The sequence below is a fragment of the Sphaerodactylus townsendi genome, linkage group LG08, assembly GCF_021028975.2.
Source record: "Sphaerodactylus townsendi isolate TG3544 linkage group LG08, MPM_Stown_v2.3, whole genome shotgun sequence".
Lineage (NCBI taxonomy): Eukaryota > Metazoa > Chordata > Lepidosauria > Squamata > Sphaerodactylidae > Sphaerodactylus > Sphaerodactylus townsendi.
Genome location: NC_059432.1, coordinates 96,265,485 through 96,281,930, shown reverse-complemented (window position 1 = coordinate 96,281,930; position 16,446 = coordinate 96,265,485). Strand labels below are relative to the sequence as shown.

General features: G+C 45.0%; 1 protein-coding gene across 5 annotated transcripts in view; it reads right to left on the bottom strand.

The window, feature by feature from the left end:
* The window catches only part of LOC125438244 (multiple epidermal growth factor-like domains protein 6), a 281,987-nt gene that overhangs the window by 71,246 nt on the left and 194,295 nt on the right, over positions 1-16,446 (bottom strand). For all 5 annotated transcript variants that reach the window (XR_007245317.1, XR_007245318.1, XM_048506532.1 and 2 more), the window contains 6 exons: positions 14,226-14,348; positions 10,656-10,778; positions 8,871-9,008; positions 3,876-3,998; positions 2,304-2,426; positions 65-229 (listed from right to left, as the gene is read on the bottom strand). Coding sequence is in view for 3 of the 5 variants with exons in the window: in XM_048506532.1 (XP_048362489.1) it covers positions 65-229; positions 2,304-2,426; positions 3,876-3,998; positions 8,871-9,008; positions 10,656-10,778; positions 14,226-14,348 (795 nt within the window). In the remaining 2 variants the exon portion in view is untranslated. The remainder of the gene's footprint in view (positions 1-64; positions 230-2,303; positions 2,427-3,875; positions 3,999-8,870; positions 9,009-10,655; positions 10,779-14,225; positions 14,349-16,446) is intronic.

Genomic DNA, 16,446 nt, shown 5'->3' with positions numbered 1-16,446 from the left:
AGTTGGCTCCTGAAGACACAGGTATTTTGAAAATACAAAATGCTTTCCAAAAATATTATCTCACTAGTTGTGCGCTCAAGGGCAAGTTCTCCACGAACATCTTGTTCCTCATCCTCGTAGAAGGAGTCAAATGAGGTACTGAAATGAAGGAGCTGAGGAGGCCTTCTGAAGTGAAGGTAGGGGATCCGGACCTCTTCCAGCTGTTCCTCTTCTACCTCCTCATCTAGTGCTAAGTTTAGAGAGGTAATCATTTTTCAGCTAAGAAGGCACACATTAGTTTTGCATATAGAACATTCTACCGTATATACTCGTGTATAAGTCGACCCGTGTATAAGTCGAGGTACCTAATTTTACCACCAAAAACTAGGAAAACTTATTGACTCGTGTATAAGTCTAGGGTGGTAACTCCAAAGCTGAGTGAGTGAGTGAGTGAGTGAGTGAGTGAGTGAGTGAGTGAGTGAGTGAGTGAGTGAGTGAGTGAGTGAGTGAGTGAGTGAGTGAGTGAGTGAGTGAGTGAGTGAGTGAGTGAGTGAGTGAGTGAGTGTGTGTGTGTGTGTGTGGGGACGACGACAGGTGGGTGGCTCACGTATAAGTCGAGGAGGGCTTTTTTGGCACAAAAATGTGCTGAAAAAGTTGACTTATACGCAAGTATATACGGTATATAAATGAATAAACGGTAATATTATCAATAATCGAAGAAATCAGATCTCAGAAGCCATAGTTAGTATTTGGATGAGAGACTGTAGAAAAGTATCTTCAGAAAAAAAGGCATACTTTAGCTATCAAAAGTTTGGAAAACACTGAGTTAACATTTGCAAAGATCACCTGTTCCGGGATCAAGTCTGCCAGAAGGACCTCTGAGCACACTGGCGTTTTGTTTATTGCCTGGGTTATTTTGTGCATGCATTGAATAGATCCTTCAAGTTGCTCGTCATCGAACAATGTGAGATTTACACATCACTGCTTAACCTATCTTAAGAAGGCTAATGATGGTGTCCTGCCAAACAAAGGATTTAGATAAGCAGTTGTTGCCACTTGCACAGAGTAACTGTGCCACTTCTTTTAAAAAAATGCCTATAAAGCAAGCTGTTATTTATTTGCCTTAAATTTCATTGGTTTCTGAGTGACATGCACACCAATGGATCACAGCTAAAGAATGCACAAATAATTTGAGATGCGGAATCTGAACCAAAGGCATGCAGTATTTAATGATGACTTTTTTTTGTTCTAAAGGAAACACACAAGTAAATCAAAAGCCAGTGTTTACACAATCGTGTACTTTAAAATAAACATATCGTCACAACCCAGATAATATTTTAATTCCTGAAACAAAAATGTCTACTTGAAGTCTCAAGTGAAAATTTCTGGGTCTTACATTTCAGCATTAAAGGCAGCTGGTTTGGGGAATTCAGTTCCTCAGTAGACATAGGACTTTAGCCATATCTAAGGGGTTGGGATCCCGAGGCCTGGGTCTTCTGGTGGACCACACGGCTGTCATGGCCCCACCCCCACCACCCTGCTACCCTCTGTGTGTTACTCTACCACCTGTGTCCTTGGCCACATGTGTCATCAGGGGAAGGCCATGTAGGAAATGCGTGAGGATGGGAGAAACGGAGGTGAGAGGACCTGTAAATGGATGGGAACGGCCACACAAGAAGATGGAGGCAGAGGTCACATGACAGCGAGTGCAAGCAGGTGCAAACATGTGATGTAGTAGAAGACATGGTAAGGAAGACCGGGCATTTCCCCCAGTGTTCTTCCAAATACTAGGACTGCCCTTGAACTTTTTGACTGAAAACAAGACCTTTCAAAAGGGACCTCATTTTTCACGAAGAAGAGTTTGGATTCATATCCTGTCTTTCTCTCCTCTAAGGAGTCTCAAAGTGGCTTACACACTCCTTCCCTTCTTTTCCCCACACAGGCACCTTGCAAAGCAGGTGGGGCTGAGGGAGTTTGGAGAGAACTGTGACTAGCCCAAAGTCACCCAGCAGACATCACATGTAATAATGGGGAAACAAACCCAGTTCACAAAATAAGAGTCCATCACTCATGTGGAAGAGTGTGGAATCAAATCTAGTTTTCCAGATTAGAGTCCACTGCTCTTAACCACTACACCATGCTGGGGGATGCCCCTGACATACTTTGGCTTCCATTTACAAAATCCCAATTGTAACTTTACACATCCCAACTGTAACTTTATTTATAAATTTATAAATTCCAATTGTAACTTCTAAAATCCTGGATAATAACTTGAATTTTCATTCAGGAAAACTGTCCTAACTTGCTAGATTAGAACTACTTACAGTTGCAAGACTGTCTGTTGACGCCCAGTCGGTACCCCTCCTCACACACACATTCATAAGAACCCAAGGAATTAACGCAGAGTTGTTCACAACCATGGGTGTCAGCAAGGCATTCATCCACATCTACGACACAAACAAAGCAAAGTCAAGTACAGAGATAGCTGGGAACCAGAGAGAAATGGAGCAGAGTTGGGCATTATTTAAAATACATATACCCTGCCTAGTGTGTGACTAGCCAAAGTCACTCGACAGGCTTCATGTGGAGGAGTGGAGAAAACAAACCTGGTTCATCAGATCAGAGTCTTCTGCTCTTAACCCTCCCGTTTTATTATCAGGGGTCCCTTATCAGTGCCCCCTCTTGTTTTATTATCAGGGGTCCCTTATCAGTGCCCCCTCTTGTTTTATTATCAGGGGTCCCTTAACATCACTGGGACCATCGTTCTTCCCTCTCTGGGAGGGTTTTAAATTTAAATTCAGATATTTGCTGGATGCCGTTTTATTGTATTAATTGTTGTCTTAACGGATTTTTAGCTTATAACAAATGGAGCTGTGTATTATTATCTGTAAATTATTTATTTGTATTAGCCATTTGCTTCACCTGTTTTGGGGCTGGGTTTGATTATTTTTGTGGGGAAGTTTGTGTCGTACACCGCCCTGAGCCCTTTTGGGATAGGGCAGTATATAAACCTAAGTAATAAATTAAAAATAAAATAAATAAGCCACTACACCAGGCTGCCATCAAAACATTTTAATGGACCGTTACATTCTGCTCAACTATAATACAGAATGTAACACTGGAGGGAGGTTTGTTATTTTATTTACTTAATACGTTCACATCCCATCTTTCTTCTAGCAGGAAATGGAAAGTGGTATACACAGGGCTGCCAGTTCATGCCCCATCCAAGCACTGGCCAGGCCCAGAGCTGCTGAATCTCATAAGAACATAAGAACAAGTCAGCTGGATCAGACCAGAGTCCATCTAGTCCAGCTCTCTGCTACTCGCAGTGGCCCACCAGGTGCCTTTGGGAGCTCACGTGCAGGAGGTGAAAGCAATGGCCTTCTGTGGCTGTTGCTCCCGAGCACCTGGACTGTTAAGGCATTTGCAATCTCAGATCAAGGAGGATCAAGATTGGTAGCCATAGATCGACTTCTCCTCCATAAATCTGTCCAAGCCCCTTTTAAAGCTATCCAGGTTAGTGGCCATCACCACCTCCTGTGGCAGCATATTCCAAACTCCAATCACACGTTGCGTGAAGAAGTGTTTCCTTTTATTAGTCCTAATTCTTCCCCCCCACATTTTCAAGGAATGCCCCCTGGTTCTAGTATTGTGAGAAAGAGAGAAAAATTTCGACATCTCGACACACTGACACAGTGCAATTCTGTGCAGAGTTATACCCTTGCACTCAGTTTAGGATTTCACTGTGAATTACATCTCCTCAGGCAGAGACTGTACACTAGCTTTTGACGTATTGACGAGAACATTGCCATTGCTCAACAATCTCCTTTTCTGAAATTCGGTAGTGGGCCTGTGGGGTGCACCGTGACGTGGCCTAACAATCTTGAGGCGCTCACCATCACACTTGCAGCCATCCGAGTTAAGGCGGAAACCTGCCTTGCAGCGGCATTCATAGCCTCCAACGTAGTTGATGCAGAACTGTGAACAACAGGCATCTTCCGTCTCACATTCGTCCAGGTCTACAGAAACCAAGAAAAAAAGTACTGTTGAAGGTTTTCACAGCTGAAATGAAGAAGAAGAAGAAGAAGAAGAAGAAGAAGAAGAAGAAGAAGAAGAAGAAGAAGAAGAAGAAGAAGAAGAAGAAGAAGAAGAAGAAGAAGAAGAAGAAGAAGAAGAAGAAGAAGAAGAAGAAGAAGAAGAGTTTGGATTTATATCCCCCCTTTCTCTCCTGCAGGAGACTCAAAGGGGCTTACAATCTCCTTGCCCTTCTCCCCTCACAACAAACGCCCTGTGAGGTGGGTGGGGCAGAGAGAGCTCCGAAAAGCTGTGACTAGCCCAAGGTCACCCAGCTGGCGTGTGTTGGAGTACACAGGTTAATCTGAATTCCCCAGATAAGCCTCCACAGCTCAGGCGGCAGAGCTGGGAATCAAACCCGGTTCCTCCAGATCAGAGTGCACCTGCTCTTAGCCATTACGCCACTGCTGCTCCTGCATGTGCAGAAGAGGCCTTAGTGCCAAGCAGGGTTAAGGGACATCCCAGTTTCATGTCAGTTAAAAGTAATGTCTGAATACATCTATTGAGTTAATTTCTATCCCACACTTTCCCATCTAAAAACAAGCTCAGCGTGGCTTGGTGTACAAAATACAAAACAAAAATGCACACCCTTCATAAAACTAAACACAGCCCCCTCAGTTAAATAGCCTCCACCCCTGGCCATATTATGCAGTCCATTACAAACTTCCTCGTTGATCGACCCAGACGAGTAACCTCAACCAAGAACAAAACCAATCCAATCCAACTAAATCCCTTAAATAAAGACAGAATAGGGAGGGTTAGGAAAGCTGTGCCATACTTTCAGTAAACAAACCCCCAAAGCCTAGCAGAATGTAAGTTTTCCAAAGCAATTATCACTGTTTCCTTTTTAAAAAAATAACGATCCAGTCATTGTTGACAGCTCGGTGACTTTGTGACACCTCGCGACTGTACGTGCCCTAAAACTGCTGACCCGCTATGATGAAACAAGGCGCAAACGAATCTCGGATTGATCCAAAAGATTTGCTATCTGAAAGGTAGTTGCCCAGTGCTGAATGTGCAGAATGCCAATAAGAGAAGTAAAAGGTCAGCGTGGCAATTAACCTTGGAAAAGGTGCTAACATTGTTAGGGGACGCAGTCAACGAGGAGGGAGAAAAGGAAGGGGGAGGAACTGTATGATCAATCCGTGGAGGTGAGAGGCTGGTGTGAAATTGATTAATGCCGGCGATTGGAACGGGCGATGTTGCTTCCCCTGAAAGCAGCACAAAAAGGCTCTTGGGGAATATTTCAGATCACATCGAAGCTCCCTTGCTTCTATTAAAAGTATTGTGCCTTCAAGCGCATTCCCTATCAGTTAGCAGAAAATACTTTCTTTCCTCCTCACATAATAGATTTTAACTTTGATGTGTTGTCGAAGGCTTTCATGGCCTGAATCAACTGGCCGTTGTGGGTTTTCCAGCCTGTGTGGCTGTGGTCCGGTAGCTTTTGTTTCACTTGCATTTATGGCTGGTGTCTTCAGAGGCATGTCACGGTGAGATGTGTTTCTCTCCATCTCTACTGTGACATGCTTCTGAAGATATAAGATACACAAACACGTGTGGCACATAGGCGCTGGCTCAAGCAATTTATATTACCTATTAGTTACTTGTAAAGTATGCCAAATTGTTGGCTAATAGATTTATCAAACTATTATATCTCCATAACACACATATATATAATAGTTGTATCTTATATTGTTTTGAACGTAGTACATTCATTTCATAGAATGCCTCTGAAGATGCCAGCCGTAGATGCGGGCCAAAGCTTAGGAGCAAAAGCTACCGGGCCACAGCCACGCAGCCCGGAAAATCCACAACAGCCAGCCGATTTTAACTTCCTCTATTGAAGTGTCTGTACCCAATACTGTCTCATTTTACTGAAACCTCAGCTTTCACACGGACAACTAGTGACATCCGGGAAGGCGTTTTTATTTTTCTTAGGTATGCCGGATTCTACACACAGAGTTGCATAGCTGGCAGACGCTTAAGAGTGTGATATTTTCAGTTTAGAAGAAAGGTAACTGAGTGGGGCATGATAGAAGATAAAATTATGTATAGTATGGAGAAATTGGGCAGAGAGAAAGAGAGAGAGCTTTCTCTCCCCCCCTCAGGGGCACCCAATGCAACTGGGAAAGGCTTTTTACTCAGAGAGAAACTAAATGTTGGAATTCAAAATTTATGCCCACAAGCACGCAAGGTTGCAAACAGGGGGATTAACAAATAAGAGATGGTGGTGGGAAAATTAATTTTAATTTGCCTTTGAGACACTTAAGCATTTCACATGGGGGGGGGGGATTTGAAACAACTACAAGGATCAAAGAAAACCTTAAAAGCATTAATTAAAAAGAACACTTCTAAAATACAGGAAAAAAGAGCATAAAAAGAAAATCAGCAATACAGCATTTCAACAGCTAAAAATCAAAGGGTATAATATGAGGCTCCGAGAATTCTTTTGCAGGTACAGTACAGACATTTAGACATAATTATGAAACATTTAATTTATGACACATACAAGCAGACTGAAATGTTACAGCTGACCTGTAAAACTGCACAGTCTGAACACTTCCCAAAGCACCAGAGATGAAGAAAAACAGTGGTAATCTGGCACGTTTTCATCGCAAATGGGTGATAACAGTTCCACGTTTTCACTTAACCTATGACAGGTTCATAAAATTGTACGTAGGGGGGAGAAATTCAGCAGAAAGACAGCTGCTTCTCTCCCATAATGCCAAGTCTCAGAGGAACTTGATTAAATTTGTCGGTCAGTAGATTCAAGACAAGCAAAAGGAAACGTTTCTTTCCTAGAGTAACTAGGTTTTGGAATTCCCTACCGGGCAGCAAATATAGCACCTATGAGGATTGAAGATTCCAAAGGAGGATTAAATAAATTCATGGGGAATAGGTCCATCAGCGGCAGTAAACACCTAAATTGAGTGCTAGGAGGAAGCATCAGGAGAAAGCCTTGTCTTCTATGACCTGTTTGTTGGTCCTACCAGGTAAATAAAAGAGAATTCTTGACAAGATAGACCACCAGTTCCAATCAGCAGAACTTTACTGATGTTCGTAGGTTTCCCGCTGCTCTGAAGACATTCTGACACAAGAAGGGGTTGATATAGTTATCTATTTAGGACATATGTTAGTTTGTTTGAAGGTTAGTTGCTTTACTGAGGGTTTGCTAAGCTTCATTGTGATATTTTTATTACCGTTTGGGTGCTGTGTGGTTTCCGGGCTGTATGGTCGTGTTCTAGCAGCATTCTCTCGTGACGTTTCGCCTGCATCTGTGGTTGGCATCTTCAGAGGATCCTCTGAAGATGCCAGCCACAGATGTAGGTGAAACGTCAGGAGAGAATGCTGCTAGAACACGGCCATACAGCCCGGAAACCACACAGCACCCAAGTGATTCCGGCCGTGAAGGCAAAAGGATGAATGCACCATCGTCTCTGCAAACCCTTCCTGCGGAATAAGCTAGATCAGGGGTCCAACAACCTTTCGGGGTCAACAGTCACCTTTGGAATTTTGACAGGGGACGGGAAGAGCCACAGAAGAAGGAACCAAAACAATAAAATGAAGCAAAACTCCATAAAGTGAAGCACACACAATATTTTCTGTTCACTTCGCAACAAGTAATTCAGAAGGGAAATAAAAGGAAAGTAACAAAAGTCAGGATGGGAGGAGAGCAGGATGAGTAAAAAGAAGCAAAGCCTGATGGGGGATGGAACCACAAGCCCAGGTACTTACAGTCTTCCTGATCCTCCAATGGCTGCAGCTGCTCTTGTCACCATGGAAAACCTTTACAGTGGCTCCACCCATTTTCTGAAAAGTTTGCCAAGCGCTAGACTGGAATACTGGTAGGCACCATGTGCATCTATGGTCACCACATTCAGGAACTCGAGAACCAACTCTGGAGACTGTGCACTTAGGTGTGATGACCATTGTGGGCTGAGTCTCTTTAAACAGATCATCACTTCAGCTCCGGACTTCGCCCAAGAAACCTGGATTCAACCCTTCAGTCACAAAGCTCACAGGGAGATCTTAGGCTACAGAGTGGCTTGGATCCTGGCAAGAAATGACTGACAGATGGATTCTCATCAGCAGACAGCCTTTCCCCACTTACCTTCTGCTGCGCGCTACTCGGGCCAAGTAGCGCGGGGTCCCGCGGCACTCCCCACTACAGGGGCGGCGACAACGCAGCCGCCCCGACGCTGCCACTCTCGCACCCCCTCATTCCTGGCGCTCCTCAAAATGACGCCTTTTGAAGACCCCGCGCAGAAGCCCGGGCGCGCGCCAGAAATGACACGCGCAGTGAGTAGCATGCAGCGAAGGTGGTGGAAGAAAAGTGGGGAAAGGCCCAGAGAATCACTTTCTTGCCTCCCCACTGCTGCTCAAAAAGCCCCCCTCCCCCCCAGTGCCATTCTTGGGAGACGGGGGATACCTTAGGAGCAGTAAGAGGGGAAAAGGTATTGGTGAAAATCACTCCCTTTTTCAGTTAGGAGAAATATTAGGCAAAGTCTAACTCACTGTCACTCACTCTAATATGGTGCAGAGGTTTTTGTGAATGTAAAATGGGGAGGGGGACCACTTCACCCTGCTTCTCTTATCCACTGCCTGTATGAATGCACACCTTGCAGCCTGAAACTCCTAAAATTGCACTTACTGTAGAAGAAAAGGGTATTTAACATGTAAGCAAGGTTTTTTTTCATTTAACACATGTAACAGTTAATATCAAAAAAACTGTGACACTAAATAAAAAGTGATATAAAAAGGGTTAAGCCAAAGGCTACAGTCTCCTTCAAAATGGGATGAAATTGATTATACTTCACCTATGCATGACTTCCCATCCAAATCCAAGACATATCCTTGGTTACAAGAACACAGAGGCCCGCCGGTTGAATGTTCACAGTGATGAGAACAACCACCATTGTTGTCTTCACAGCTATTGACGATTTCCATTTCTATGCCTTTCGGGAAAAAGAGAAGCAACTGAGCAAGAAAAAGAAAGAGGTTGCCTCTTCCAGACTGTAAGTAGCTTTGCCCAGACAGTAGAATTTTACACTACGAGACTTTTCCCGCCCCTCCACTACAGTGACAGGCAGAGCTGCCAGTCAAATACAGGCAACCAGTGGGAGATGGACGGAACTGGAGATAGGTCAATACATGGCATTCAGATGCCGTTATGTCACTTCTGATGTGATCTTGGGGGTAACATAATTGCATAGTGACACTCTAGGATTCCAGAAGCATCATTCAGACATGAAGACATCACTTCTGGGGCCGGGGCAGAAATCACACTGCATTTGAATGAGCAAACAAGAGGTACTAACAAGGCTGTGCTACTGGGCAGCTAAGGCAGGAGATGGAACAGAGCTGCCAAAGGCAGAGGAGTAACAAGGGGGGAAAGAGCCTGGTGCACTGGTGCATCTTCCCCCCCTGCCATGCCAACGTCCTCTCCGTCCCGCCATGCCCCCAACCTGTCCCCGCCACTCCCCTGGAATGCCCTTGCCACACCCCCTCAGGGATGCCCCCCCTGTGCCACTGTGCATCGTGCCCCTCTGTCCCCTTGAAGCTACGCCTCTGGCCAAAGGCATATACCACACCTGAACAGCAAATGGTAGCATGCACGAGGGAATTAAGGCTACTGTTGATGCCTCAAACTCGATATCTGCTCTGCATTTTGGAGCTCTACATTTCCCACTTTTCTCCATCAGCTGCCAAGTAACCTCCTACAGTAATTGCAACAACCCATTTCCTGAATAGCAACATCAAACCCTTCCCCCATAAACAAGAATTGTACAGTAATAACAAATAAATGGGCCCCCAGAAGTATCCTAACACAGGATATGTTTTGCACATAGAAGTACTTCAGCAAATTCTGCTGCACCTCTTATGATTCTAAAATAATTCCATACTTTCCCTTGATTTCCACCGCCTTTCAAATAGCTTCACTACTGACTATGAAGCATTTCTATGCTGACAATCGTCTCCTGTAAGAGCGCTGCTCTGAAGAAGAGAAGAATCCAAAAACATCCATTTGAAGCAGGTAATCGATGCATTAAACGGCCCTGGATTTCTAATCATATTATTTTCATTGCAAGAGCGTTTCGGGCTGAATTGGAGGATTGATAGACTTTGTAAGATCCCCCTATAGCCTTAAGTCAGCAGTGAGAGATGATGGCTCGCATATATGAGTTCCAAGCGAGTTTTTCACATTTCCGGCCGCATCCGGGATGCGAAATGAAGACCGTGGCGGCAGAGAGAGTCGGAAAGAAATATTCAGCCTAAAATCAGTAGTCTGAACATGATTTTTGGGAAGCTCCAGGAACTCTCAGACACATTATAATTCATTCTCTCAAAGGTAAATCAGAAGCACAGCCTGCTGCTTGAAATGCAGGGGCATAGTTCAGGTTTTTTGAATTCATGCTCACGACCACAGAAACCTGTGGCGCAAGCACTTCTACCAAACCGAGCATTTAATTTACATTTAGCTATGCAATACCTGTAGTGTGCTAACTGCACATGCTCATCAATGAAGTAATACACAACCAAAGGCATGCCATTTCCCAGACCTGCGTGGCCCCCAGACGCATCGCTGCAAAAAGGTCACTTACGGTAACATTGCCTTCCATTCTCCCCGAGCTCAAAGCCAGGATTGCAAATGCAGGAGAAAGACCCTACGGTGTTCACACAGTGATGAGTACACCTGGCCATGCCCTCGGCACATTCATCGACATCTATGGGACAAAAGAGTGGAGGGAAACGTTAGCTTTGCTGCGACCCCTTCAGGGAATTCTTCCCAAGCTAACAAGTCTGCCAATGAATGGATGTGTATGGTCTAGGGAAGTGATCCCCAGTGTGGAGTTCTTGAATGCCATGGTGCCCGCTGATATGGTTCCTGGCATCCACTCACAAAAAGACAATTCAGCCTATTCTCTACCTCACTGGAGAAAGAGGGGCTTCAGAAGATCCCAGGAAACAACACATTCACATCCGACAGAGTGCTCATTCAGTCAGAGGCGTATCTAGGAAAAATGGAGCCCGGGGGGCAAAATCTGTATCCCTCCCCGTGCTCAAGTCTACCCAGAGCTGATGCTTAGGTCTACCACCCAGAGCCGGCGAGGCCCCCAGGTGCACTGCCTGGAGCTGGCGCTTTGGTCTACCACCCAGAGCAGGCAAGGCACCCAGGTCTACCGCCCGAGCAGGTGCTAGTGTCCAGGTATACTGCCCAGAGCTGAAGAGCACAGCCCAGGCCCAGTGTCCCTCCACGTGATTAGATGGCATGCGCCTAGGGACACGTGACACCCCATGTCCCTCTGGCAAATGCGCCCCTGTATTCAGTCGCTCTCCCCATAGGGTGGCACTTAGATCAGAATATCCCAACATGGTATAACTGAAGGCAGCATTTCTTAAATTGTCTACTCTTCCATGGCAGCCATTTTGTGATGGTGCCCTCTATCCTTTCTCAGGATTCCAGAACAGCCTATGTGCGTAAGAAGACTGGAGATTCTTGTTCTAGGTACTTCAAAAGAGGATTAGATGTGTTCTCAGAGGACAGGTACATCAATGGCTAAATAAGATCTCTATGTTTAGGGACAGTAATTTCTGAAAACCAGAACGGGGGGGGGGGGGCAGTTCCAGAGGGATCCTTTGACCCCCATGCAGAGGTGGGATCCAACCAGTTCTCACCACTTCTCTAGAAGTGGTTACTAATTTTTTCTGAATGCTGAGATTGGGTTACTAAAGCAACCTCCCTGCCCAATAGGGACTTCACATACACGCTACAGGGGTCAGTGCTATCAGTCACAGACCAGGAAAGGGATTTAGGCGTCTTAGTTGATAGTTCCATGGGAATGTCAACTCAATGCATGGCAGCTGTAAAAAAGGCAAACTCTATGCTGGGGATCATTAGAAAAGGAATTGATAATAAAACTGCAAAGATTGTCATGCCCTTATATAAAGCAGTGGTGCGACCGCACTTGGGAGTACTGTGTCCAGTTCTGGTCGCCGCATCTCAAAAAGGATATTGAGGAGATAAAAAAAGTGCAGAGAAGGGCAACAAGGATGATTGAGGGACTGGAGCACCTTCCCTATGAGGAGAGGCTGCAGCGTTTGGGACTCTTTAGTTTGGAGAGGAGGCGGCTGAGGGGGGATATGATTGAAGTCTACAAAATTATGCATGGGGTAGAAAATGTTGACAGAGAGAAATTTTTCTCTCTTTCTCACAATACTAGAACCAAGGGGCATTCATTGAAAATGCTGGGGGGAAGAATTAGGACTAATAAAAGGAAACACTTCTTCACACGACGTGTGATTGGTGTTTGGAATATGCTGCCACAGGAGGTGGTGATGGCCACTAACCTGGATAGCTTTAAAAGGGGCTTGGACAGATTTATGGAGGAGAAGTCGATTTATGGCTACCAATCTTGATCCTCCTTGATCTGAGATTGCAAATGCCTTAACAGACCAGGTGATCAGGAGCAACAGCCACAGAAGGCCATTGCGTTCACATCCTACATGTGAGCTCCCAAAGGCACCTGGTGGGCCACTGCGAGTAGCAGAGAGCTGGACTAGATGGACTTTGGTCTGATCCAGCTGGCTTGTTCTTATGTTCTTATGTTCTTATGGACTGGAGGTGTGTGTGTGCAGCGGCGCCACTGTTTGAACCCCACCACCATCAGAACCTGTTATTAAAATTTTTGGATCCCACCACTGCCCCCATGCCCTACTTGAAGGCATTCTGGGGCATCTGGTTGGTCACTATGGGAGACAGGATCCTGGACTAAGCAAAATGGCTTTGGTCAGATCCAGCATAACTGCTGTTATGTGCATGCATGCAGAGTAGTGATCCGGATTACAGTTATCCCTTCCTGATCGTTGGGGTTAGGGGCTCAGCACTCCCTGTGATCTGGAAATATGTGAAAAAAAATGGCCCTCCTTTTGTGCCAGAGAATAAGTCTGATTTTTTTCTTTTTCTTTTATCTTAACTTTGAATAAGAAATTGTGTATCTTTATGGTATTAAAAGATAAAACAGGTTGATATTATACAATACTGCACATATGTTTTATGCATTTCTGAGTTTCCAAACTTTTTCTGTGTTGTCTGCTGGCCTTCACATGCCATCTGTGGTTTCTGCAAAACTCTTAAAAATTCACATTTAATTTCTTCTGGTGACCCGTGATATATCAAAACTGCAACGGGGAAAGTCACAATGGGGAAGAGATAACGGCATTCGAGCCTTATCATTAACTGGTTTCAATGAAAAAGTTGTCATAGAACACACCCAACCTTCTCTGCAGCGGTAACTCACAGAAGGAGAGTGATTGCGGCTGGCAAACTGTATGTTAGGAAAGCAATTATGCAAGTACATAATTGTATATGCAATTCCAGATCTTTTCAGAGGATCCCATGAGAAGTTTCCAAGAGTCCACAGAATTCCCTGGAACATCCTTTGGAAATCACTTGTGTACGGTAATCACCAAGAAATGCATGTACACAAAAGCCTGAGTGAATATTACTATATTCCCACATACACATTAGAAGTAGGACTCACTGTGGGATGAAACGAAGTGAGCTACTGAAGCAAAAGTCAACAGAATATTAGGAACAATGTGACTTGGAGGACCCATGACTTTTTGGGACACATCATGGAGAAAAACTACCACAGGAACTTGTCCACATTTTTTTAAAAAAGAAATGTTCATGGGTATAAGCCCTATTGTGAAACTTCAATCTCCTCACCTCTCTTGGACCAAAAAGAAGGACTTGTAGGGAGTGACCAAACTGTAATGGACCACCTCACTCCAGATGTTCTCTCCTATCCAGCTTCTCATGAGAAGCTGAGGTGAACATGTGCAGATACAACAACCACTGAAAAGGTGATTCTAGAGACAGACAGCATCACTAAGAAATTTAATGTGCTTTCAGACCTGACAAGAAGACATGCTTTAGTACACACTACAGCAGGGGTCTTCAAACTATGGTCCTCCAGATGTTCATGGACTACAATTCCCATCAGCCCCTGCCAGCATGGCCAAGTGGTAGGGCTCATGGGAATTGTAGTCTACGAACATCTGGAGGGCCATAGTTTGAAGACCCCTGAACTACAGCTAAACTGGTTATAGAAAAAGGCTCCATTTGAAATTTCAGTTTTTAGTTTCCGTTTAATGAAATAATTCTGTACCTGCACAAGACTTCCCATTTGCAGAAAGGCGATGTCCGGGATAGCATTCACACTTTGCAAGTCCACTTTCATTTTGGCAGATGTGTAAGCAACCCCCATTTCCACTTGCACAGGGGTCAGTGCCTACAAGAGAACACCAGGAAAGCTATTCAATATGAGTCAAAAGGTTCTCAAACGAATATTTCACATGAGGTTAATTACAAACTGGAACACACAAACGCACCCAGACTTCCGACAAATGGCCGACATCCAGCTGATACCAGTTGCAATGCCTTCTGCAACATCAAAATAATTTCTCTCTTGAGAAATCCATTCCAGTGGTTTGCTGCCAACAATCTGAGCAGCCCATCTGTCAGACACACTTAACCTATCTTAAAGTATTACAAAACCAGAAGAAGAGTTTGGATTTAAACAGTGCTTTTCTCAATCTTAAGGACTCTTCAAGCAGCTCACAAACTCCTTCCCATCCCCTCCCCACAACAGACACCTTGTGAGGTAGGTGAGGCTGAGAGAGTTCTGAGAGAACTGTGATGAACCCTGCAGACTTCTTGTGGAGGAGTCGTTTCTCCAGTTTGCTGTTCATGTGGAGGAGAGGGGAATCAAACCAGTAAGTATGTACAATGGTTCAGTGCCCATGGAGCTATTTTCCAAAAAAGAGGAAAGAATTAAGCGGAGTCTGCATGGGCCAAAGACAGCACCCCAGGAACGGTAAAAACACTGTCCCTGGGGCACTGTTCGCACAGCTGCCGCCTCCAAAACAAGGCAGCACCGTGCTTTTTCCGGGGAAACACTGTTTCCCTGCCTTGCTTGATGAATGCAGCGTTTGGGAAACAGATTCCCTCCCGGCACCATGCAAACAGCGCTGTGTTGAAGGCACCACTTTTCGATGCCTCCATCTTTCCCCAGACTTAGTTTCTCTCCCTGAGGAGCTCTGCAGGGATGAGGAGGCATGCCCACACTGCCCTTTGACCCTCAGAGGGCAGCATGGGCGTGCCTCCCTGTCCCTGCAGATCTCCGCAAGGAGAGAAAGTGAGTGTGGGGGAATGAAATGGAGACACCTCTGAGGACGTGCCCCTAAACAGCCCTGGGGCTCCACCAGCATCATCTATGCCAGTGGAATGCCACTGCCCCCGCCCTTATGGAATCCGCCTTAGAGAGTTTTTTTTTAAAAAAAACCCACCCTAATGATATTCTTCGTTTCTTGCAGTGCCAAATAGGTTTTTCTAATATTCAGCAGAGATCTGGCACAGATGCCTTCATGTCCCTCTCAGCCTGCCAATAGTTTTCTGTGCCAGCAGTTCAAAATTGATCATACTTGCTCGTACAGCTTCTTTTTGCAATCTGGCAAATTGTAAATATGCCATCAAGGGACAGCGGACTCATGACAACCTTGTAAAGTTCTGTAGGGTATTCAAGACAAGAGATGAGGTTGTCGTTGGCTTCCTTTGCATTGCAGACCTGTCTTCCTTAGTGGTCACCCCTCCAAGTACTGATCACACTCAACCCTACTTAGCTTCCAAGCTCTGATGAGATAGGGCTAGTCTGGGGTATTAGGGCAAACCGTAACTTGTTCTTAATGACCAGAGATCCTATGGCTGGAGGGATACAACCGAGAATACCACAGAGCCCAGGAGAATATTTGCAACTGCAGTTCCAAGAAAGGTACAAGCCCTGACCCCGAATGTTTTGCAAGGCTGATAATGAATCTCTAGTTTCAGAATGTTAAGTCTTCAGATACTATTATATCCTATTAGCCAGTTCCTCAGAGGTGAGTTGTGGAAAACCAATCAACTGCTCTGCGGAACAGACTGCAACACAAGTTACTGAAAATTAGCCCACATCCAGGGTAGAATCCCAAGTTATGTAAGCATAGTGATGTTTCAGCTGGTGAGGCCTCAGGAAGCCGGTATGCTGCTTAGCAGTGTTCCATTTATGACATCCACCTTGCCCCTTATTAATTTATTAGTTATCAGTGGGTACCAAAGGGGCTCCAACAACATACATATAAATAATCCAGACAAACAAGATGACATGTCTTGGGTCCGTGGTGGGGAACCTTTGGGACTCCAGATGTTATGGACTACAATTCCCATCAGCCCCTGCAAGCATGGCCAATTGGCCATTCTGGCAGGGGCTGATGGGAATTGTAGTCCATAACATCTGGAGTGCCAAAGGTTTGCCACCACTGTCTTGGGTTGTACAAGGTTCAGGAGCTCATTCA